Source organism: Mus caroli, unplaced genomic scaffold (genome assembly GCF_978045245.1).
Source record: "Mus caroli unplaced genomic scaffold, Mus_caroli_1 scaffold_15, whole genome shotgun sequence".
Classification (NCBI taxonomy): Eukaryota; Metazoa; Chordata; class Mammalia; order Rodentia; family Muridae; genus Mus; species Mus caroli.
In genome coordinates this window covers 74,034,260-74,052,662 of record NW_028227270.1, presented here as the reverse complement: position 1 = coordinate 74,052,662, position 18,403 = coordinate 74,034,260, and the positions used below count along the sequence as shown (strand labels likewise).

Sequence of the window (18,403 nt, the reverse complement as noted above, 5' to 3'; positions counted from 1 at the left end):
TACCTCCCTAGTCAAGTCTGGAGGAGAATGCCCAGAGGACTTGTTAGACTCTCACATACGCAAGCTAGCCTAGGAGACCGTCCATCCCCATGTAAGGTTAGAGAGTAGAGCTCTCTGAGTAAGCTGGGAAAGAACATTCAGAGTGCTCCCGGGGATCCAGAGCTAATGGCTGATGCTGCCGTAAGGAGCACTCACGATGCTCCGACTACAACCCACTTGGAATCCTGGGGTCACCCAGACCTTGCCTGCACCCAGCAGCAGTTCTGCACTTCACTGGCACTCACTGGACTCAGCCAACTTTGTCAAGGTCATACTTCCATACTTGAAAAGGTTCTAGCAATAGATAGGTCATGGATAAATCAGCTCTTGAGCACAATTATTTGATTTGTTTGAAGTGGAATTCCCATGTAATCCAAAATGGCATCACATTTGATCTTCTGCCTCAATCTCCTGAGTGCCAGGTTTCCACACATATGCCACCATCCGTGAGCTACACTGGATCCTAATGTGATTTCTCGGCACTTTGGAGAGGGCTTCATGTATAAATTGTCTAATGTGCAGCCGTGAAGACCTGAGTTCAGATTTCCTGCACTCACATATAAGCTAGATATGGCAGCCTGTGTCTGTAATCGCGGCACGCTGGGATAGGGGAAGCAGGCAGCTCTGGGCAATGGCTGGCCAGCCAGTTTTGGTGAGAGTGAGCTCCAGGTTCAGTTGAGAGAGAGCCTGCCTCAGAGAGTAAGGTCAGGTACACCTGTCACACACATCTACACGCACAAGTGTACCCACTTTTACACAGACAACTTGTGTGGGGGCTGGGGAGTTGGCTCCATGCTCCCCTGGAAGACCTGGGTTTGATTCCCAGTGGTCACATGGTATTAATGTTTTCAGCGATGAATGCACTCATTCATCAATGAGTCTCACTTTATAGTCCAGGCTGGCCTAGAACTCTCTGTGTAGCCCATGGTAGCTTCAAGCTCATGGCAGGCCTCCTGCCTCAACCTCCAGAGTACTGGGATATTATAGGCATGAGTCTGCAGTCTGGCTCATCTGCTGAATCTTATCTGGTTTGAGAGAAGTGGTGGACGGTATCCATCCTGCAGACCACCCAGCTACTTGTTGCTAGAGCCTAGACTGGCTTGGGTGTAGACCTGGGCTTCTCCTTACTTAGAGTTGGTTCTGTAGCAATACGTTAAAGTGCGTAAGCAAGGAGCTGATTAACACTGCCATTCTACATTTTTGTAATTCCGAATCTGGTATGATGTTCTGTTTACATTCCCCAATTACCTTTTTTAGGTGACTGTCCTGGAAGCCAAAGACCGAATTGGAGGCCGAGTATGGGATGACAAGTCCTTTAAAGGCGTGGTAGTAGGAAGAGGACCTCAGATTGTCAATGGCTGTATTAATAACCCAGTAGCACTAATGTGTGAGCAAGTGAGTGTCTTGAAAACTTGTAGACAAGGAAAATGAAACTTGTCTCTGTTTGCATAAGAGCATTAATATGAAGCAGGGTGTGGCCCTGTGGTAAAGCACCTGCCTAACGTGTGTGAGGTCCTGAGTTTTAGGGATGGGCTGGGCTACATTATGGTTCCAGAGTGGACAGTATGCATAAAACTTCCTTCAGACCCTCTTGCAAAGTAAATAAGAGTGGTTGCAAGCATGCCTTTCCCATTAGGCATTTAAAAGACCTCCCTAAGATCTTTAATTTTTATTTGTGGGTTAGTCACAGGCTACTTAACTGGTTCATAGTCAAGCCCAGGGCTGCTAGACAGAGCAGGTAAAAATGTAGGATCCTTAGGTAAGTTTGTCTTTCAAACTAGTAATTTCCTTAGTGTAGGTATGCCCCAAATATTACACAAGATAATGTACATGTGACATTTGGGGCATAAATAATACTTTGAAAGTATGGTATTTCTCTGAAAGTCAGTCACCCAGCGTCCTGTCTTGTTACCTTGCCAACCTGGTAGGTCAAAGGTGATTCCCGCCCCCGAAAGGCTTTGGCTTCTCTGAGTGTGTATGTTCATTGGCATGAAGAGCTGAGGTAGAGACAGAATGTTCGGCAGTACAGGCAGCCCCAGCAGCAGAACCATGAGCTGAGTACACGACACGCGTGTATTGGCCGGAAGCTGTCGTCGTCGCCTTATCATCTCCTCCTGCTTCGCTTGGCTGTCACCCCCAGCAGGCACACCAAAGCCTTGGTTTTGAGTTATTAGCGTCATCATGAGGGCAAGCGATTCCTAACTTGAGCTTAGACGTTGTAGGTGTTTTTTTCCAGGAAAGACTTTTCACCCTGTTCTTCTTGTTATTTTGAAGCTTGGCATCAGCATGCGTAAGTTGGGAGAGAGATGTGACTTAATTCAGGAAGGTGGACGGATAACTGACCCCACTGTTGACAAACGCATGGACTTTCATTTTAATGCTCTCTTGGATGTTGTCTCTGAGTGGAGGAAGGATAAGACTCTGCTCCAAGATGTCCCTTTAGGAGGTATGAGGAGGAGGACGGTGGTGTGATGGTTTCCTCGTAGTGTCTGCAGGAGGGCCGGTCCTTACATGCATCCCTTTGATTGAACTCTGCAGATTTTCTCAGAGGCGGGCAGGTTCTTCCTGGGGTCTGTCGCTGCTGGCCTGTGCATGCTTGTGTGTGCACTGGCTGGGGCGCTTGATCACGCACACACACACACATGCACACACATGCACGCACACATGAACCTTACTTTGGGCACGTCGTTTAACTAAATTATCCAAACATTTACTTTTCAATCCCCTAGAGAAACTTCCTTATATGGAAACCTGTGGTAAGCCCTCGTATATGCCTATTAGCCCATATATACTTTCTGAAGGTCTCAGTATATCAGGATTTCTTTCCTTTCTTTGGCTTTAGTTGTAATAGGTTAAGTTCTTTTAGTGTATTTTTTTAAAGTGCTTAATATATATTAAGAATAAGAATATGAAACCAGAACTGCGACTGTGGCACTTGAATGGGGCACTCACAACTCTCAAGCACACTTAACTCCTTACGGCGACTGAAGGCACCACTGGCACTCTGTGTACCGCCTCTCGCATTTCTCTTTATGTCACCTGAAATTTTGTGATCTGCAGTTTTCATTTGTAGTTCTTGGAGGCATGGTAGTTTTTGGAGTGTGAATGTTTGAACTCTCTAACATGTTAATTTCTTTACCCACGTATTTTGACAAACGTGTTTTCACTTCTTCAGTTGATAATGTACCTCACTTCAGTAGCAGGTGTTTAAAGTTTCATTGCTGTTGCTGCGATAGACTCTGAGGAAAACAGCCTGGGAAAGAAAGGGTTAGGTTACAGCCCGCCACGGCAGGAAAGCCACATCTCATCCATAGTCAGGTGCTTGGAGAAAAGAAATGGCCGCATGCCACCTGCTCACTTTGCTTTTCCTGCGTTAATGACACTCTGGGGACCAAAACCCAGTGGTGGTGTTGCCCACTTTCAGGCTTTGTCTTCCCACATCAAGGCAACTGAGACATGTATGCAGTCTCACTGAATCACATCCAGTCCCAGGAAATGCTACTTTGTATCAAGTTGACAATTAACGTACACACAGGCACGGTCTTTCCTTCTCTGACACCTCTGAGAAACCGGACCACAGTCAGATCATCCTTGGAAGTACTGGCAGATGACCATGACAGAATTCCCAGAAATCCCCGCCAGGCTGCAGGCCCACTGCAGTGTGTAGTATCCAGACCAATTGTCAACCTCTTGGAATTGAAATTGTTAGGTTGACTTGAGAATTCTCCAAATTTTACTTTTTTTTTTCTTTTGAGACAGAGACTCGCTATGTAGTCCAGGCTAGCCTTGAACTTGGAATCCTCCTGTCTCAGCCTCCAGAGTGCTGGGATTTGAGGTGAGTGTCATCACCCCCAGCTCTCTTCTCAGTGTTTTCACTGGCTGGGTTCTCTTTGTTTTTTTCTTAGCTCCTCACTTGCTGGTGCAGCTTTTTTTCTCTTGGCCTTGTTTCTAAAAAGTTAAAGGAGGCCCAAGGATAATTTATAAGTAATGTTTAAGCTTAATTTATTTGAAAAGTTTTGCTGATCTATGCATACATCTGTGTGAAGTTATGGTTGTATTCTACCTTTCAGCATATCTGCTATGTACAATGTCAGTACATGGAGTGTGTGTGACCGTGTGAATGCTTTGGGGCTAAAGATCATTTCAGAAGGAGTGCACACGGAAGTTTTAAAATGTGACTCACACAGACATTAGGTTCAAGCTCCCCTTAGTCTGCCTGTGCTTCCTTTCATGCTGGGCTGTAACAGTGGTGAGCTCTCCTGTTCCACAGAGTGGAGAGCTGCTGTCAGCATGAATGGGCTGCTACAGAGAGCTTAAGACTCCAGGGCAGAACCCAGTGCAAGCCCAGGGTCCCTGGGAACATAGTGTTAGCAATTAGTGTAACAATAAGAACATCTGAGTGAGATTTTGGAGTTGGCAAAGAAACAAAAGTTGAGCTAGTCTTAAAGGTGTTGAGGCTGAGTAGAGATGTGGAGTTCTAGCCCCCTGCCCCCCCCCCGTTCTTGGCCCTCCCCCCAAGCTATGTAGTATTAATAAATACATACCTTGTCTCAGCACAGCTCAGGCTGGAGCTTCGGGGATCACTTGTCTACCCTGCTTCAAGGCACTGAGTCTATTTTTCAGTTCTGAAAACAAACCAGCAGAACAGATGCTCCGTGGTGTGTCTAGTCAGACAGATGCACAGATTCCATAGAAACCTGGGATCTGTGACAGGTGTAGGTGATGGTTGTTACTAAATAGGAGCCACCTGTACTAAGATGCTTGGAATTAGGCATAAGCCAGAGCCCTCTGATACCTAATGTGTACCCTCCCCCCCGCCCCATTTACTGTCTAGTTAAGACAGAGCTGAAATTCTGTAGTAATGGGATGGATAAGTGCTGAGGTTGATAAGTGATAGATAAGTGGGAAAGATGACACGGTTTGTAAAACAAAGGTGAAAACCAAGCCAGAATGGAGGCCCGCAGCTGTAATCCAGCACCCAGGAGGCTGAGGCAGCAGCTGGCTAACACTAGATTATAAGGCATGGAGGGCCAGGTCCTTGGAGGGTGCACTTAAACTCCACAGCAGGGATAGAATTTACCCTGAAAGGATCACGAGCTGTGTGGCCAAGCCTCAAAGTGGGCAAGTCATACTTGCTACTCAGGTGAGGCCACCAGGTGCCCACCCAGCTCAGCTTTTAGAAGAACGTAATCGTCTGTTGCAACAGGAATTCATTAGTGGTATTGAGGAAGATGGCCGAGTCAGTGGAAGTCCGAAGAAGAGAATGCAGCCTACCAGACTTCCATAGTTGCAGGGAGATGTCACAGGAACGTCCAGGCCATAGCAGTGAGCAGACAGGGAATGGCAGGCCTGTTATGCTTGTGTAAAGAGACTGTTGCACTCATGAGCAGAAGGGAGACAGATTCTAGCTGAGCAGGATCTCAACCCGTCTTAAGGTGTAGCTGCCTCGGAAGCTTTTTCCATTAAGGCAGGTGTTCAAGTGCCGAGGACTCCCCAGCCCCATCAGGACTTTATTGCGTATCAGTTATTCCCGAGTTTGCTTGAGGAGGCTGGAAGTTTGGGGCTCTGTTGGGGAAAGCAGCAGGATCAAGAACATGACAGGAGTTTCCTTCTCCGCTGATCTTTCTGCTCTGATCCGTTCCCACCACAGAGAAGATAGAGGAGATCTACCGAGCTTTTGTGAAGGAGTCTGGCATCCAGTTCAGCGAGCTGGAAGGACAGGTGCTGCAGTTCCACCTGAGTAACCTGGAGTATGCTTGTGGCAGCAGCCTGCACCAGGTGAGCCAGCCGGCCTGGAGTGGGCCGTGACACACTGTGGCAGGCAGCTGGGGGGGAGGGGGGGCTCGTTCAGGAAGGTCCTCCCGCGCAAGTATGAGGGTCTGAGTTCGGATCCCCAGCACCCATGAGAAAGTGAGGCCCGGTGGCATGAGCGCGTGATCTCAGTGCCAAGGAGGCAGAGACAGGAGGATCTGTGAGGATTGCTGATGGCCAGTCTAGCCAGCTGGTGAGCTCTAGGTTCAGAGAGAGACCTGGTCTCAAAACTAAGGCAGGGAGGCTAAAGGAGGTACCCAGAGTCTACTCTGGCCTCTACATCTATGCACACACAAAAGGATGCTTATAACTATGTGCATGTTGTATGTATAAATATGGAATGTTAGGCTGCTTGGGACTAAGGAAGAAAGGTTCTGTTGCCCAGAACGTTGTGAACCATGGCTTCACAGTATGATTAACTCCATAGTTTTATTAGTATCATTATTATTCTGAGTCTCTCTGGTCCATTTCTCTCTGTGTGCATATTCATACTGTTGCTTCAGTGCCAGCACAAACACGCATGGTCAGCGGGCAGCTGTCCGGAGCTGCTTTCACTGTAAGCTGTGATGATCAAATGAGGTCATGTCTGTGCAGCAGGCACTTCCACCCACAGAGCCCTGTTCTTGTAACCCAGGCTGACCCACTTGCTATATGGCTCCAGCTCCTCCTGCTACCACCTCCCATGTTGCTAGGGTCACGGGTTTGCACCACACTTGGCTGGTGGCTTTTAAAGCTTGCTCTGTAGCCCAGGCTGTCCCTGAACTCCAGCTCCTGTCTCAGTCTCTCCGGTGACAGGACTACAGACATGTACCGCTGGGAAGATGCTCAGTCCTAAGATCAAGAAGGGAGTCAAGAGTCTCTTCTTTCACTGGTCCCTCCCTCCTCAGCCCTGATCCTGCGCCATGGCCCTGGGACTCATTTTAGTGGAGCCATGTTGCTAAAAAGGCTGCTCCAAGAAACCAGAACAACGTAGCCTCGAAGTTCTGTCTCATAGAATTAAATGTCAAGCCTCCCTAACTCATTGTGAATCCAGCACCCTACGAGCCTGCCGAGAAGCTGTATGGGTATTCAGGGCAGCCCTGCCTCAGCACCACTCTGCGTTACAATGTGAATGGAACCCTTTCCCCCAGATGTGTTGAGTCTTGGCCTCTATGGACCTCCTGCCCTTGTAGAAGAGAAAAAGTTGGTGTGTTTTCCTGTGGGGCTAATCAAATACAGTTTGATCTCTATAAAATTTGCCTTTCTCAGAATTGCTGATGCATAAAATGAACTATAAAAAAAATATCAAGAAAAGGAACCTACTCTCAGACTGTTTAACCCTTCCTCCCCAACTTGTCCTGCGCGTGGGTGTACATGTCGGTCAGAGGACAATCTCAGTACTGTTCCTCACGTGCTGTCTACTTTTATTTATTGTGAAATAGTCTTATTCTGCAGTGCCTCAGTTTTCCAGGTGTAGAATTTTTTTTTCTTTTTTTTTTTTTTTTTTTTTTTGAGACAGGGTTTCTCTGTGTAGCCTTGGCTGTCCTGGAACTCTCTGTAGACCAGGCTGGCCTTGAACTCAGAAATCCGCCTGCCTCTGCCTCCCAAGTGCTGGGATTAAAGGCGTGCGCCACCACGCCCGGCTCAGGTGTTGAATTCTTGAAGCCATGAGCCGCCATGTCTGTCTAGACCTTCTATGTGTCGAATAGTTTGCCTTCCCCAGACATTGGTGTCCTTGGTGATTGATGCCTTGATGGCGTCTCCCGCCTGACGCTGTCCTCAGGGGCAGCTTTAGGGTTTACGTTATGGCTTCCTAACGCCTTGTGTTGTTTCTCAGGTGTCTGCTCGCTCCTGGGATCACAATGAATTCTTTGCCCAGTTTGCTGGTGACCACACTCTCCTCACACCAGGCTACTCCACTATCATTGAGAAACTGGCTGAAGGACTAGACATTCGACTCAAATCTCCAGTGAGTATGGATGGGAAGAAGGCTCCGGTTTGTTTGGGGAGGATGTGAGGTTTGGGGCAGCTGTAGTTTCAGGCATGGTGATGCTTAGGAGATGGGCGTTGGTTTGGACAGTCAGCCAGTATCTCCCAACACTTTGAAGGGTGCAACTGTAGCCTCAGAAGCACAGCATCCACCCAGTTAAACAGTGCCCAAGGTTTGGGTACCCAGTGTAGCCTGGGTACAACTGGCTAATAACACACTGACCTCTCTAATCCTAATCTGATACTTAGTTCTTCATTCCAGTGGGCTTACAGCATCTTAAGATCATGCAGATGGTTTGTCTGTCTTGGTGCTGAAATAAGGGCTGTTCCGTTATCCCGACAGGCGTGAGAGCGCTACCTGCCCAGCCCTCCCTGGTCCTCAGTGCCTCAGCAGTACACATGCCATCTATGGGAGCTGGAACGGTTCAAACCCTCACGCTGTTTCAAACGTTTTTCTCGGACAGGTGCAGAGTATAGATTACACTGGCGAGGAAGTGCAGGTTACCACAACAGATGGTATGGGGCATTCTGCACAAAAGGTAGGTGCTGAGGTCCTCCTGTGCTGGAGCACTGTACTGCCGAGGGCCTGCGGGCAAGAGAACGGTCTTCCCCATCAAGCTTTGGCCTTGGCCATCGGCCTAGAGACTTGGTGGTTTCTAGTGAAGTAGATCTACCCAGTAGTTGTGTGTAGCTCACAAATATGAAATAGTCAGGCACCGTCTAAGCACGTGGCAGATGGAATCCTGTGTTCCTTACAGTGGGTCCTGTGTACATTGGTCCTAATAATTGAATAAGAACATTCCCAGGGCTGGAGATGGAGCTCAAGTGTGAGGACCTAGGTACTATCCTCATTTCTTCCTCCTCCCAAAAGTGCCTTGGCCAGATGAGTTTGTAAGTGTCGCAGCACAGCCCTCTTAGGGCTGAAAGGGCTTGGTGAGGACCTGTTACTTCAAGTCTGTACTGTATATCTGGGTTTTTTGGTTTTTGGTTTTTTTTTATTATTATCCGTGGAACCCTTTTCAAAATCAAGTTTCGCCTTGAAACTGTATCTCACATGGCTTATGTACTTTGATGTAACGTGGGCTTTTGGTAATTGGCTATTAGGCGGATGGTGCAAGGTGCAGGTCTAGCTCCTGAAATCACTGTGTGACGCCTGTACTGGATTAAAAAGGCAGCTGCTTGGGGCAGAGGGATTTAATCAACCCTGAAGTCAGACTTGGTTATTTCTGGGGATGGGGTAATGACAAAGAGATCTCTCTGATGGGCCAGGCCACCTGTTAGCATACTAGCTTTGCTCTCTGACGCCTTTTCACAGTCATGAATATTCATACAGAAACATATTACACTGGGAGAACAGGGCCTAGAGATGCTTGGGGCTGTTATCAGCTGTCTGGGAGACCTTGCAGTGGTCCCAGCACCCTGCATTCTCATTGGATGTGGCTGGACATGGTTTCTCAAGCCTCTTGTGATTCCCTGTGGCTTGCACTGGGTGGTGATGTCACTGTAAGCTCCTAGGATAAGGCTCTTCCTAAGGTTGGCATTTCAAGTGCCACCTTTTAAAATTACAACTCAGCTGGCCGTTCGACTGAGCTAAGTCTGTCTGCCTACGTCTTGGTGTCTAGGATAAAATGCTACTTGTATTTCCCTGCCAGGTCGCTCTGCTAACGTTGGCTAGACGTACTCCTGAGCCCTTGTACCTAGGCCTTCTAGCTGAATCAGGGCATAGCTACAAACTACCCAAATATTTTTATTAGGTGGCTAGCACTCATCACAGTTTGTGTTGGACGTCTTCTCCGAGATGGGAGCGAAAGCTTTCCAGCCCAGGTAGGGAGGTAGAAACCCGTGACAGACTGTAACTTGCTCTCAGCTGCTTCTGCAGAGAATGAGTCTCATTGTCCACCAGGGTGTGCTTATACCGCTGGACTGGTGGCTTACTCAAGCGCTTGTACTTCGATAGGGAGACTTGTAGGTTTAACTTCTTGCTTTGGAGTTGAGTCAGCTGTTGTTAACGACTGCCTTGGTCACGTGGATGCTGCCCACATGTGAACAACTGTAAACTTTAGGAGAGAAGACGCTTTATAATTTGAGACTTTGGGGCATCAGAAAACAGTGACAAAATTCCCAGAAGAACTCTGGGCTTGCTTTGCTTCCAGAATCGGTGGTTAAACCGATCATATGGAGGAAGTACTTGAAGACGAGAGCAGATAGGACGTTTTAGAGTTGAGCTGCGTTCCACCTGCATTCTGTGTCATCATTACTGAAAGGCAGACAGACAGATTTCCTTCCGTCCCTCTCCCCACAGAGCTCCCTTGCCACTGCGGTTTTCCCAAGCAGTTGTACACACATGTGGGAAGTGTAGCCCGCCTGACTTTGCCCCTCTACTGCTGCCTCTGCCCACAGCACAGTGGTCAAGGCCCCTGCTTGTGCTTGCCCAGGGGCAAGGCAGGCGTTACCTGTTCTGCTGGTGCAAGTCTTTGTATATGTGGGGTGACTCTGGTGATGAGTTAGCAGTAATAACTTTTTGACTGAGCCATGGTTCTAGAACTAGAACTTTCTGAACGGTAAGGTGAGACCCAACAGTTCTCCTTGATGGCTTGGTTTTATTAGGTGGCCTCATAGCTCCTTTTCCCGCAGTGCCCATAGGTCATTTCGTAGCCTTGGTTAGCTTTAGCCATCTAAGTGCTAGCATTATAGGCCTGTGCTGCCACACCCTGCCGAGTCTTTAAAGAGTTCAGTTTGACCTTTAGGACCCCTTGGAACCCCTTGTAGTAAAGTCCTTTCTGCTTTAAAGGTTCTCGTGTGGTTCTGTAGTTATAACCCCAGTAACTTGTGATTTGCTTTATCAGTTTTGGAGCATATCATTGCCTCCGAGTTTTAAGTATTACTCTGAGCCTGAGATTAGTAAAGGCAGGTATCTCCTTTCTGCTCTAGGCCGTTAACAGGGATGGTCTTGAGAAGGACAGAACAAGCTGTGATCATGTCGGGCCCTCCCTCCCTGTCTGTCTTCAGTTTTGGCAGACAAGATCTCACTGTCTATCTGATTGACCCAGAACTTGTAATGTAGTCCAGGCTGGCAGGATCATCTTATCTCCATCTCTGGAGTGCTGGGATCACAAATGTTCACCACCCTGCTTGGCTGGGCATTTCCATACATAGCACTGCTTTTTAGAGCTAAAGTCTGCTACCCTCCTGACACAGCACTCTTATTAGCCACCAGGAAGGGTCTGTATGTGCATTCCTGTGTAGATCCAACATCCACGTACCCAGACACTCTTGTGCAGTGAACATCCTGAGTGGTCCCTCAGAGATTGCAGACCATGAAGTGGAGTGCTGACGGTTTTACGACTGCAAGCAGAGAAGAAATAGTCAGGGCTGGTATGAGCCCCTGAGAAGTGTGGGTAATTCCTGCTGCTGCTGTGTTACCTGTTCATTGTTTCCCACAGGTGTTAGTCACTGTGCCATTGGCCATACTACAGAGAGGTGCCATCCAGTTTAATCCACCATTGTCAGAAAAGAAGATGAAAGCCATCAACAGCTTGGGTGCAGGCATCATTGAAAAGGTGACCTAAGTTTCCCCTTAGCCTCAGAATTCAGAGATCAGTGCTGGCTGATAGTTTTGTTTGGATAAGGATCTGTTGTACAATTAGGCAAACAAAGGGGAGTAAGGATAAAACAGGGTGTACTCTATACATGTATGAGCTGTCAGATATCCAATTCAGTCCATTAAAAAAAATGGGGAAAAAAGATATTAGAAAAAGTTCAGCCCTATTTTTTAAAAATTCTGATGTAATTTGGATAAAAAAAAAGGCCAGCTAGATTCTGTTTTGACTTCTAAGAGCCTCCTAATCAGCTCTCTCTAACCCTCAGAGAGGGCCTCATGGACTCTAGACTGCTTTCAGACTATGTAGCCTAGGGGTAGACTTGAAGTCCTTGTTTTCCTGCCTCCACTTATCTAGTGCTGAGATGATCAGCCTGCCCACCCCTGCCTACTGTGCCCATCAGGGGCATGAGTCTGCTTAGCTGAGTCTGGCTTTGCTAAGGTGGTCCTTAGTTTGTTCTGCTTCCATGGCCGTCCTCCCTCCCAAGGGAGCCCAGTGGTTTGTCCCTCTAGCCTTTGTGGTCTCCTTTAGCAATGCCATAGGTATTGGAAAGCCTCTTTAATGGCATGGAACTTGTGGGTAAGCAAGAAGCTCCGAGAACTACTCAGGTGGGAAGCACGGGCACTTCTGAAGCAGGCGGGATTGTTTGAGTAGACACACAGGGTAGGTTGCATTTAGAGATGGCCTGTGACTGACAGCGTGCGCTTAGCCATGTCTCTGCTCGCTTTCCAGATTGCCTTGCAGTTTCCGTATAGATTTTGGGACAGTAAAGTTCAAGGAGCTGACTTTTTTGGCCATGTTCCTCCCAGTGCCAGCCAACGAGGGCTCTTTGCTGTATTCTATGACATGGACTCTCAGGTAAAATTCTGTGGTGTGGTTTGAGTTCCCTTCTTGAAGGTTAGGGGTGGGTGTTACATGCCATGCTCAGGAGGGAATGAAGATTGTGTCAATTCATGGTATGTAGGGACAATGCCTTGACAGGGCATTTCCTAGTTCTTGCCTGGCTTTCTCAGAAGTACCAGTTCTGTCCTGGGGTATGACTCAGTGCTCTAGAAACCTTAGTTCAGGTTGAAAGTGAATTGCTCAGGTACAGTCAGCAAGAGTGGACCAGAAAGCCGGGCGTGGTGGCGCACGCCTTTAATCCCAGCACTCGGGAGGCAGAGGCAGGTGGATTTCTGAGTTCGAGGCCAGCCTGGTCTACAAAGTGAGTTCCAGGACAGCCAGGACTATACAGAGAAACCCTGTCTCGAAAAACCAAAAAAAAAAAAAAAAAAAAAAAAGAGTGGACCAGACTTCTTAACTATTGTCTCTACTGAGCTAGAAGGCTGGATACAGGAGGTTCGGTGAGGACTGATGGGAGGTAGCTGTGTGAGAGAGGTGGAGGAGCCCCAGCAGTACAAAGCCATGGGAAGCTGCCCTGCAGCTGTGCCACCAACAGAGGAACTTGGCCGCTCTTTCCCGCTCTTCCTCTAGTTGGGGAAATGTCTTCAGGGGGTCTCACATGGAAGCGATGGGGAGGTTTAGTTATCCCTGCAGATTTTTCTCCATCTTTCTGTTGCTTCTTACCCAATTTCATAAATAGCCAAGGGAGGGAACCTTGAATCTGATGTGTTATTTCATGAGTGTTTTCTTCTTTCCAGAAGGGGGCAGTAGAGTGTGTGGGAGGGTGAGTAGTTGCATGCGGAGAACTGATGGGGACAGAAGTGAAGAGAAAGGACAGTGGAAGGGAGCGAAATGAGCTTAGGAGAATGAGGCCCTTGTCTGTGGAACTGGGCATTTAGAGCAAGTGTCCTGTGCTCTTCCCTGTGTGCTTGCAAAAGCAGCAGAGTGTGCTGATGTCGGTGATCACAGGGGAGGCAGTGGCGTCCCTCAGGACCATGGACGACAAGCAGGTGCTGCAGCAGTGCATGGGCATCCTTCGGGAGCTGTTCAAGGAGCAGGTGAGGCTGGAAGCCATCTGCACTGGGGAACACAGAGCGGTCAAGGCAGGAGGCCGCGTTGCTCCTCCTTGAAGTTTCCCTTTCTCTACCTTAGTATCAGGCCTCAGCCAAATGCCACCGCATGGGTGCTGAGACTTAGTTCTGCCAACTCAAGGTGTCTAGAATTGGTCTCTGTTGGAGTCCTGTTGTAGATAATCGATGTCCTTGAATGCTTTTCCTTCTGTATTCTAAAGACATGCATGGTCACACTGAATTAGGCCTTTTCTACCATCCCCACTGTAATTCAGTTACCCATTAAAGACTCACGTCTCCAAGGCCCGTTCTGATGGGTTAGTACTTGAACTTGGGTCTTTGGGGGGCTACAACTGTCATCACCTTCTCTTCTCCCTCCTCCCTCCCCTCCCTCCCTCCCTCCCTCCCACCCTCCCTCCCTCCCTCCCTCCTCCTCACACTTATTTTCCTTTCTTAAGACTGTAAAAGGCCCTTTAAATATATATATATATACACACATATATATACACATATACATATATATGTATATATGAATAATTCCTGTGTTTTCCCAAGACATTTTAACAGCTCTGACTGCATTCTTTTTAAAAACATCTATATTATAAATGAGTGTGTGCATACACACACACACACACACACACACACACACACACACACACAGAGACCGACCGACAGACATACAGAGACAGAGAGGATAACTCCTTCTACTCTGAGTTCCAGAAATCACTTAGGTAATCGGGCTTTGGCAGGAGCGCTCTTCCCCGCTGAGCTTTCTCACTGGGCAGCCGCTAACGTTCCTTTTAAAGAGAAATGCTTTCTAAAGTTCTGTAGTGCACCACATATACAAGGGGCTCCTACAAGGGGCTCCAAAAGTACCTTAGTTTTCATTCTTTGGAGATCTGGAAGTAGCTTTGACATGTCTTTTTCTAACTCGAAAGCTAAATCTATTTCGGGGAAGACTCAGCTACTGGACAACTCTTTGTAAAAGAGGATCTAACTGGGTAGTCTCCTCAGCTTGGGTTTTACCCGGACTTTTAGTTTGGAACTATTGTTTATAGGGAAGTATCTCTCATGTTAAAACTTACCAGAGGCCTGCAGACAGAATTAAGTTTGTGGAAGACTTGTGAAAATTCCAAAGGGCAGTGCTGTGATATACCACCCTCCCTTCTGCACGGGGCCAGATTCTGCTCAACCTCTGTTCCCATGAGCCAGGCCGTGGGTACCATCCGCCATGGTAGTTTCTGTTCCCATGAGCCAGGCCGTGGGTACCATCCGCCATGGTAGTGATTTATTGTACAGAATGTGTCTTTGACAGGTGAAACGCAGAAGGGAAGGGATCAAGTGTGGCTGGAGAGGGGAGAGAGTTCATGGGTAAGAGGGACGCACGGCTGCTCAGGAACCTAACAGTGAGCAGAGGCCTACGGGGCAAGATGCTTGTTTCTCATTGGGATATGGGTTAGCTACGGTCCTTTTTAATAATTTGTTGTTTGTTTGCACATAAGGAGATCCCAGATCCCACAAAGTATTTTGTCACACGGTGGAGCACAGAGCCATGGATCCAGATGGCATATAGTTACGTGAAGACCTTTGGAAGTGGCGAGGCCTATGACATTATTGCTGAAGAAATACAAGGAACTGTCTTTTTTGCTGGTGAGGTACATATCTTGACACCAAGCCCAATTCTACTTTTTATTTACAGTTAAAATGGTATCAGCTGTCTTAAAATCCAAATCAGGTATGCTTAAAGGCACTGTGACAGTAAATGGCAGAAGCCTTCTTCATTCTGAAAGCTAGCACCAATTTTTAAATTGTACTTTTTTTTTTTTTGAGACAGGGTTTCTCTGTGTAGCTCTGGCTGTCCTGGAACTCACTCTGTAGACCAGGCTGGCCTCGTACTCAGAAATCTGCCTGCCTCTGCCTCCCGAGTGCTGGGATTAAAGGTGTGCACTACCACTGCCCGGCTTGCTAGCACCAATTTTCAACTGATTTCCTGTGCACAGATCTTTCTCATAGATTTATCTTCCTATGTTACAATATTTATCTTGACATTGTATGATTTAATATTAGACTCGGCTTGCTTTGTTGTAAAAGTGTAGCCCGTTTAATCTCTCTGCACCATTTTTTTCCCTTAAGATTTATTAAGTATACAGCATTCTGCTTGTGTGTACACCTGCAGGCCAGAAGAGGGCACCAGATCTCACTATAGATGGATATGAGTCACCATGTGATTGCTGAGAACTGAACTCAGGACCTCTGGAAGAGCCAGTGCTCTTAACCTCTGAGCCATCTCTCCAGCCCCTGCACCATTCTTTTCAATGCAACAATTTTACTTAGTTGGTATCCCTGCTCTCATAAGATCAGCTCCCTTGCACTCTGTAGTCCAGGCTGGATTTTAACAATCCTCCTGCCCCAGACTCTGGAAAGAGATTACAGGTGTGAATCAACACTTGGTTGGCATGTTTTGGACTGTAATGTACAATGTAATGTTTATTCATAGCTGGTGTCTGTCTCCCCTACCCCTCAGTCATCTCCAATTCACAGTTCACTCAGATCTCCCTCTCCTAACTGGCATATTAATCTGAAACCCTGGAGTCTTTGCACTGTTGTTCACTGACATGACAGGAGGATCTAATGCTGACTTAACTAGTCTTTCAATCCCAGTATCTTCTGATCATTTTCTCCCATTAGATCTTTAGTCCTCCTTCAATTGTTTTTCTTGTCTCTATTCTGCCTGAGAGATGCTTTGATAACCTTTCCATTCCAAAATGAGTGTTTTCTTGTCTTTTGCTTTTGCCATTCCATTCTGACTTTACCCTTGTCTGATTAGTTATTGAGCCTTTTGAAAAGTGTTTGCCTTGCGGGTTGAAGCACTCTTGGAAAGTCTTTTGACAGCTTCAGCAGGACATCACTGCTTGGGAACATTTACTTTTTGTAGTAGCTTTGCTTCTTAAAGATTTTTGGATGTGAGAAAGCTCATTGATAATTATGAAGAGTACTTTTTATTTAACATGACACCTAATATTTTTGTTGGGGAGATGGGCACATTTGAGGATTACGTGCCAGAGCTCAACCTCAAGTGCCAGTCCCCTGGAGCTTGTCCACCTTGGTTTTTTTGAAACAAGGTTTCATATGCCTGGAGTTCAGGCTACCTGGGCAGAAAACATATCCTAGGGAGCCATCTTCTTAAGCGTTGGGTACATAGGGGTGCCACTATACCAAGCTGATTGAGTTGAGGATCAAATGTAGGTCCGTACTTATCAGTGAGAGGGGTAGCAGCATTGGTTACCTGGACCCAAGCTCTTTGGAAACTAGCTACCTCTTCTGCATCTGGGCTTCCTCTACTCAAGCCCTAAAGGCTGAAATTCTTCGAGGAATCTTAGCATAGGTTTACCTTTTGTTAGCTCCCATCCTCCCTCCCAACATCAAGGCAGCTCTATCTCAAGTCTTAATACCTGCAGTCATACTATATATATATATATGTATGTATGTATATATGTGTGTGTATAAAACTTGGAATTACAGAAAGTTAGGTTTTGTTGTTTACAAAAGTACGTCTTAAAGAACCAGCTGTGCATAGTGGCCATATGCCGGGCATTTGCTATTGGCTTGCTTTTAAAAATGGCAGTTTTAGGCTATGATAGGACTTACAGCCCTTGAGTTCTCTGGGTAGTTATTCTCATGCTGTTCTAAACACCATTTCTGAGGCTTGTGTGATGGATCCACTTCTTCCCCACTACTTACCTTCTGGATGTTCTAGGCAGTATTTACCTATGAACTACAGTACTAACTACAGTTCTTGGCATGTTGTAAAAGAAGGGAATCTGGTAAGCATAACAAAAAGCAGCAGAGACTCAAGGGCGATCACGAACACACAAATCTTTTCTCAGGTGGACCAGAAAAAGTCAACCTTTTGATGTCATCTAAATTCTCAATACACAATCTGATTCTTTTTTTCCTTCCCACAGGCAACAAACAGGCATTTCCCACAAACTGTTACTGGGGCATATTTAAGTGGTGTACGAGAAGCAAGCAAGATTGCAGCCTTTTAAAAAGAACTTGTATGGGCCTAATGCTCTGTATCCCAAATGGAAGTTTGAAACCAAGTTAAACTTCAGTTCTGCAAGAGAGGGGACTCTGTGACTTGTATAGTAAAATTGAAATGTTTCTGGTGATAGGAAAATGTAAACCCATTTCACTCTTCTGCAATCATTGACCCTCAAAACCCTTCCAGGCACTTATCTTTTATTGCATTTTTCCATATGTCCTGTGGGTTTCAGAAGGTGGCACAGTAGATCATGGAGACCTTGGTTCTGGATGGGATTCCCCTCAGATTGGACATTCTGGTTGGCAGATTACTTTTCATATAATGTGAAACCAAGTAATCCAGCAGGCGTCACTAGCAAACTTAAAGAGAAAGCCATGTGCTTTTCTGTGACAATTTATCAGTACCTTTACCAATGAGCCTTAATATTTTTACACAGCTCCAATTTTGGGCTTTCCTTAAAATTTACAATTCTTTTTTGATACAACGATTTTGACGTGATGCTTCTAGGCTATTTTATACTACATAAATTCCTTTTCATTGAATATTCAAAACTTAGATTCGGGCATATTTTGGTATTTTAGACCTGTACACACTCATCAGCAACACAAGACTCAACCCCTTAACAGTGAATGTGTGCAAACATCTCAATGGATACAGGATGTTTTCAAACTACAAAACCATTTTTGAGTGGGCAGCACACTTGAAATTTAGCAAAAATCTCGTCAGACTTGAAAGCCCCTCTTTATTTTTAAAGTTGAATTTTACAGTGTCTAATATTTTACATAGTTGTGAGTTTCCCATAGGCAGGTCCACTGGAAAACTACACAAAGTCTCAACCATCTTAGTACATACATAGGACATTACTTTATAAGCCATATGTTAAAAGTCTGAAACATGGCAAAACGTACTCTTCCACTGAAAAGACTGTTTAATAAACATGGGTTTTCAGGGTCTTTGGGATGCCTATTCTGCCAAGAAACTTCAGTTGA

General features: G+C 46.4%; 1 protein-coding gene across 2 annotated transcripts in view; it reads left to right on the top strand.

Moving 5' to 3' along the window:
* Kdm1b (lysine demethylase 1B) overlaps positions 1–17,817 on the top strand; it is a 41,288-nt gene extending 23,471 nt beyond the window's left edge. For both annotated transcript variants that reach the window (XM_021180047.2, XM_029468251.2), the window contains 10 exons: positions 1,297–1,434; positions 2,314–2,485; positions 5,690–5,817; positions 7,667–7,798; positions 8,283–8,357; positions 11,262–11,378; positions 12,150–12,275; positions 13,241–13,357; positions 14,872–15,024; positions 17,335–17,817. In XM_021180047.2, the coding sequence (XP_021035706.1) occupies positions 1,297–1,434; positions 2,314–2,485; positions 5,690–5,817; positions 7,667–7,798; positions 8,283–8,357; positions 11,262–11,378; positions 12,150–12,275; positions 13,241–13,357; positions 14,872–15,024; positions 17,335–17,418 (1,242 nt within the window). In that variant the 3' untranslated portion in view covers positions 17,419–17,817. The remainder of the gene's footprint in view (positions 1–1,296; positions 1,435–2,313; positions 2,486–5,689; positions 5,818–7,666; positions 7,799–8,282; positions 8,358–11,261; positions 11,379–12,149; positions 12,276–13,240; positions 13,358–14,871; positions 15,025–17,334) is intronic.
* The last annotated feature ends 586 nt before the right edge of the window (positions 17,818–18,403 follow it).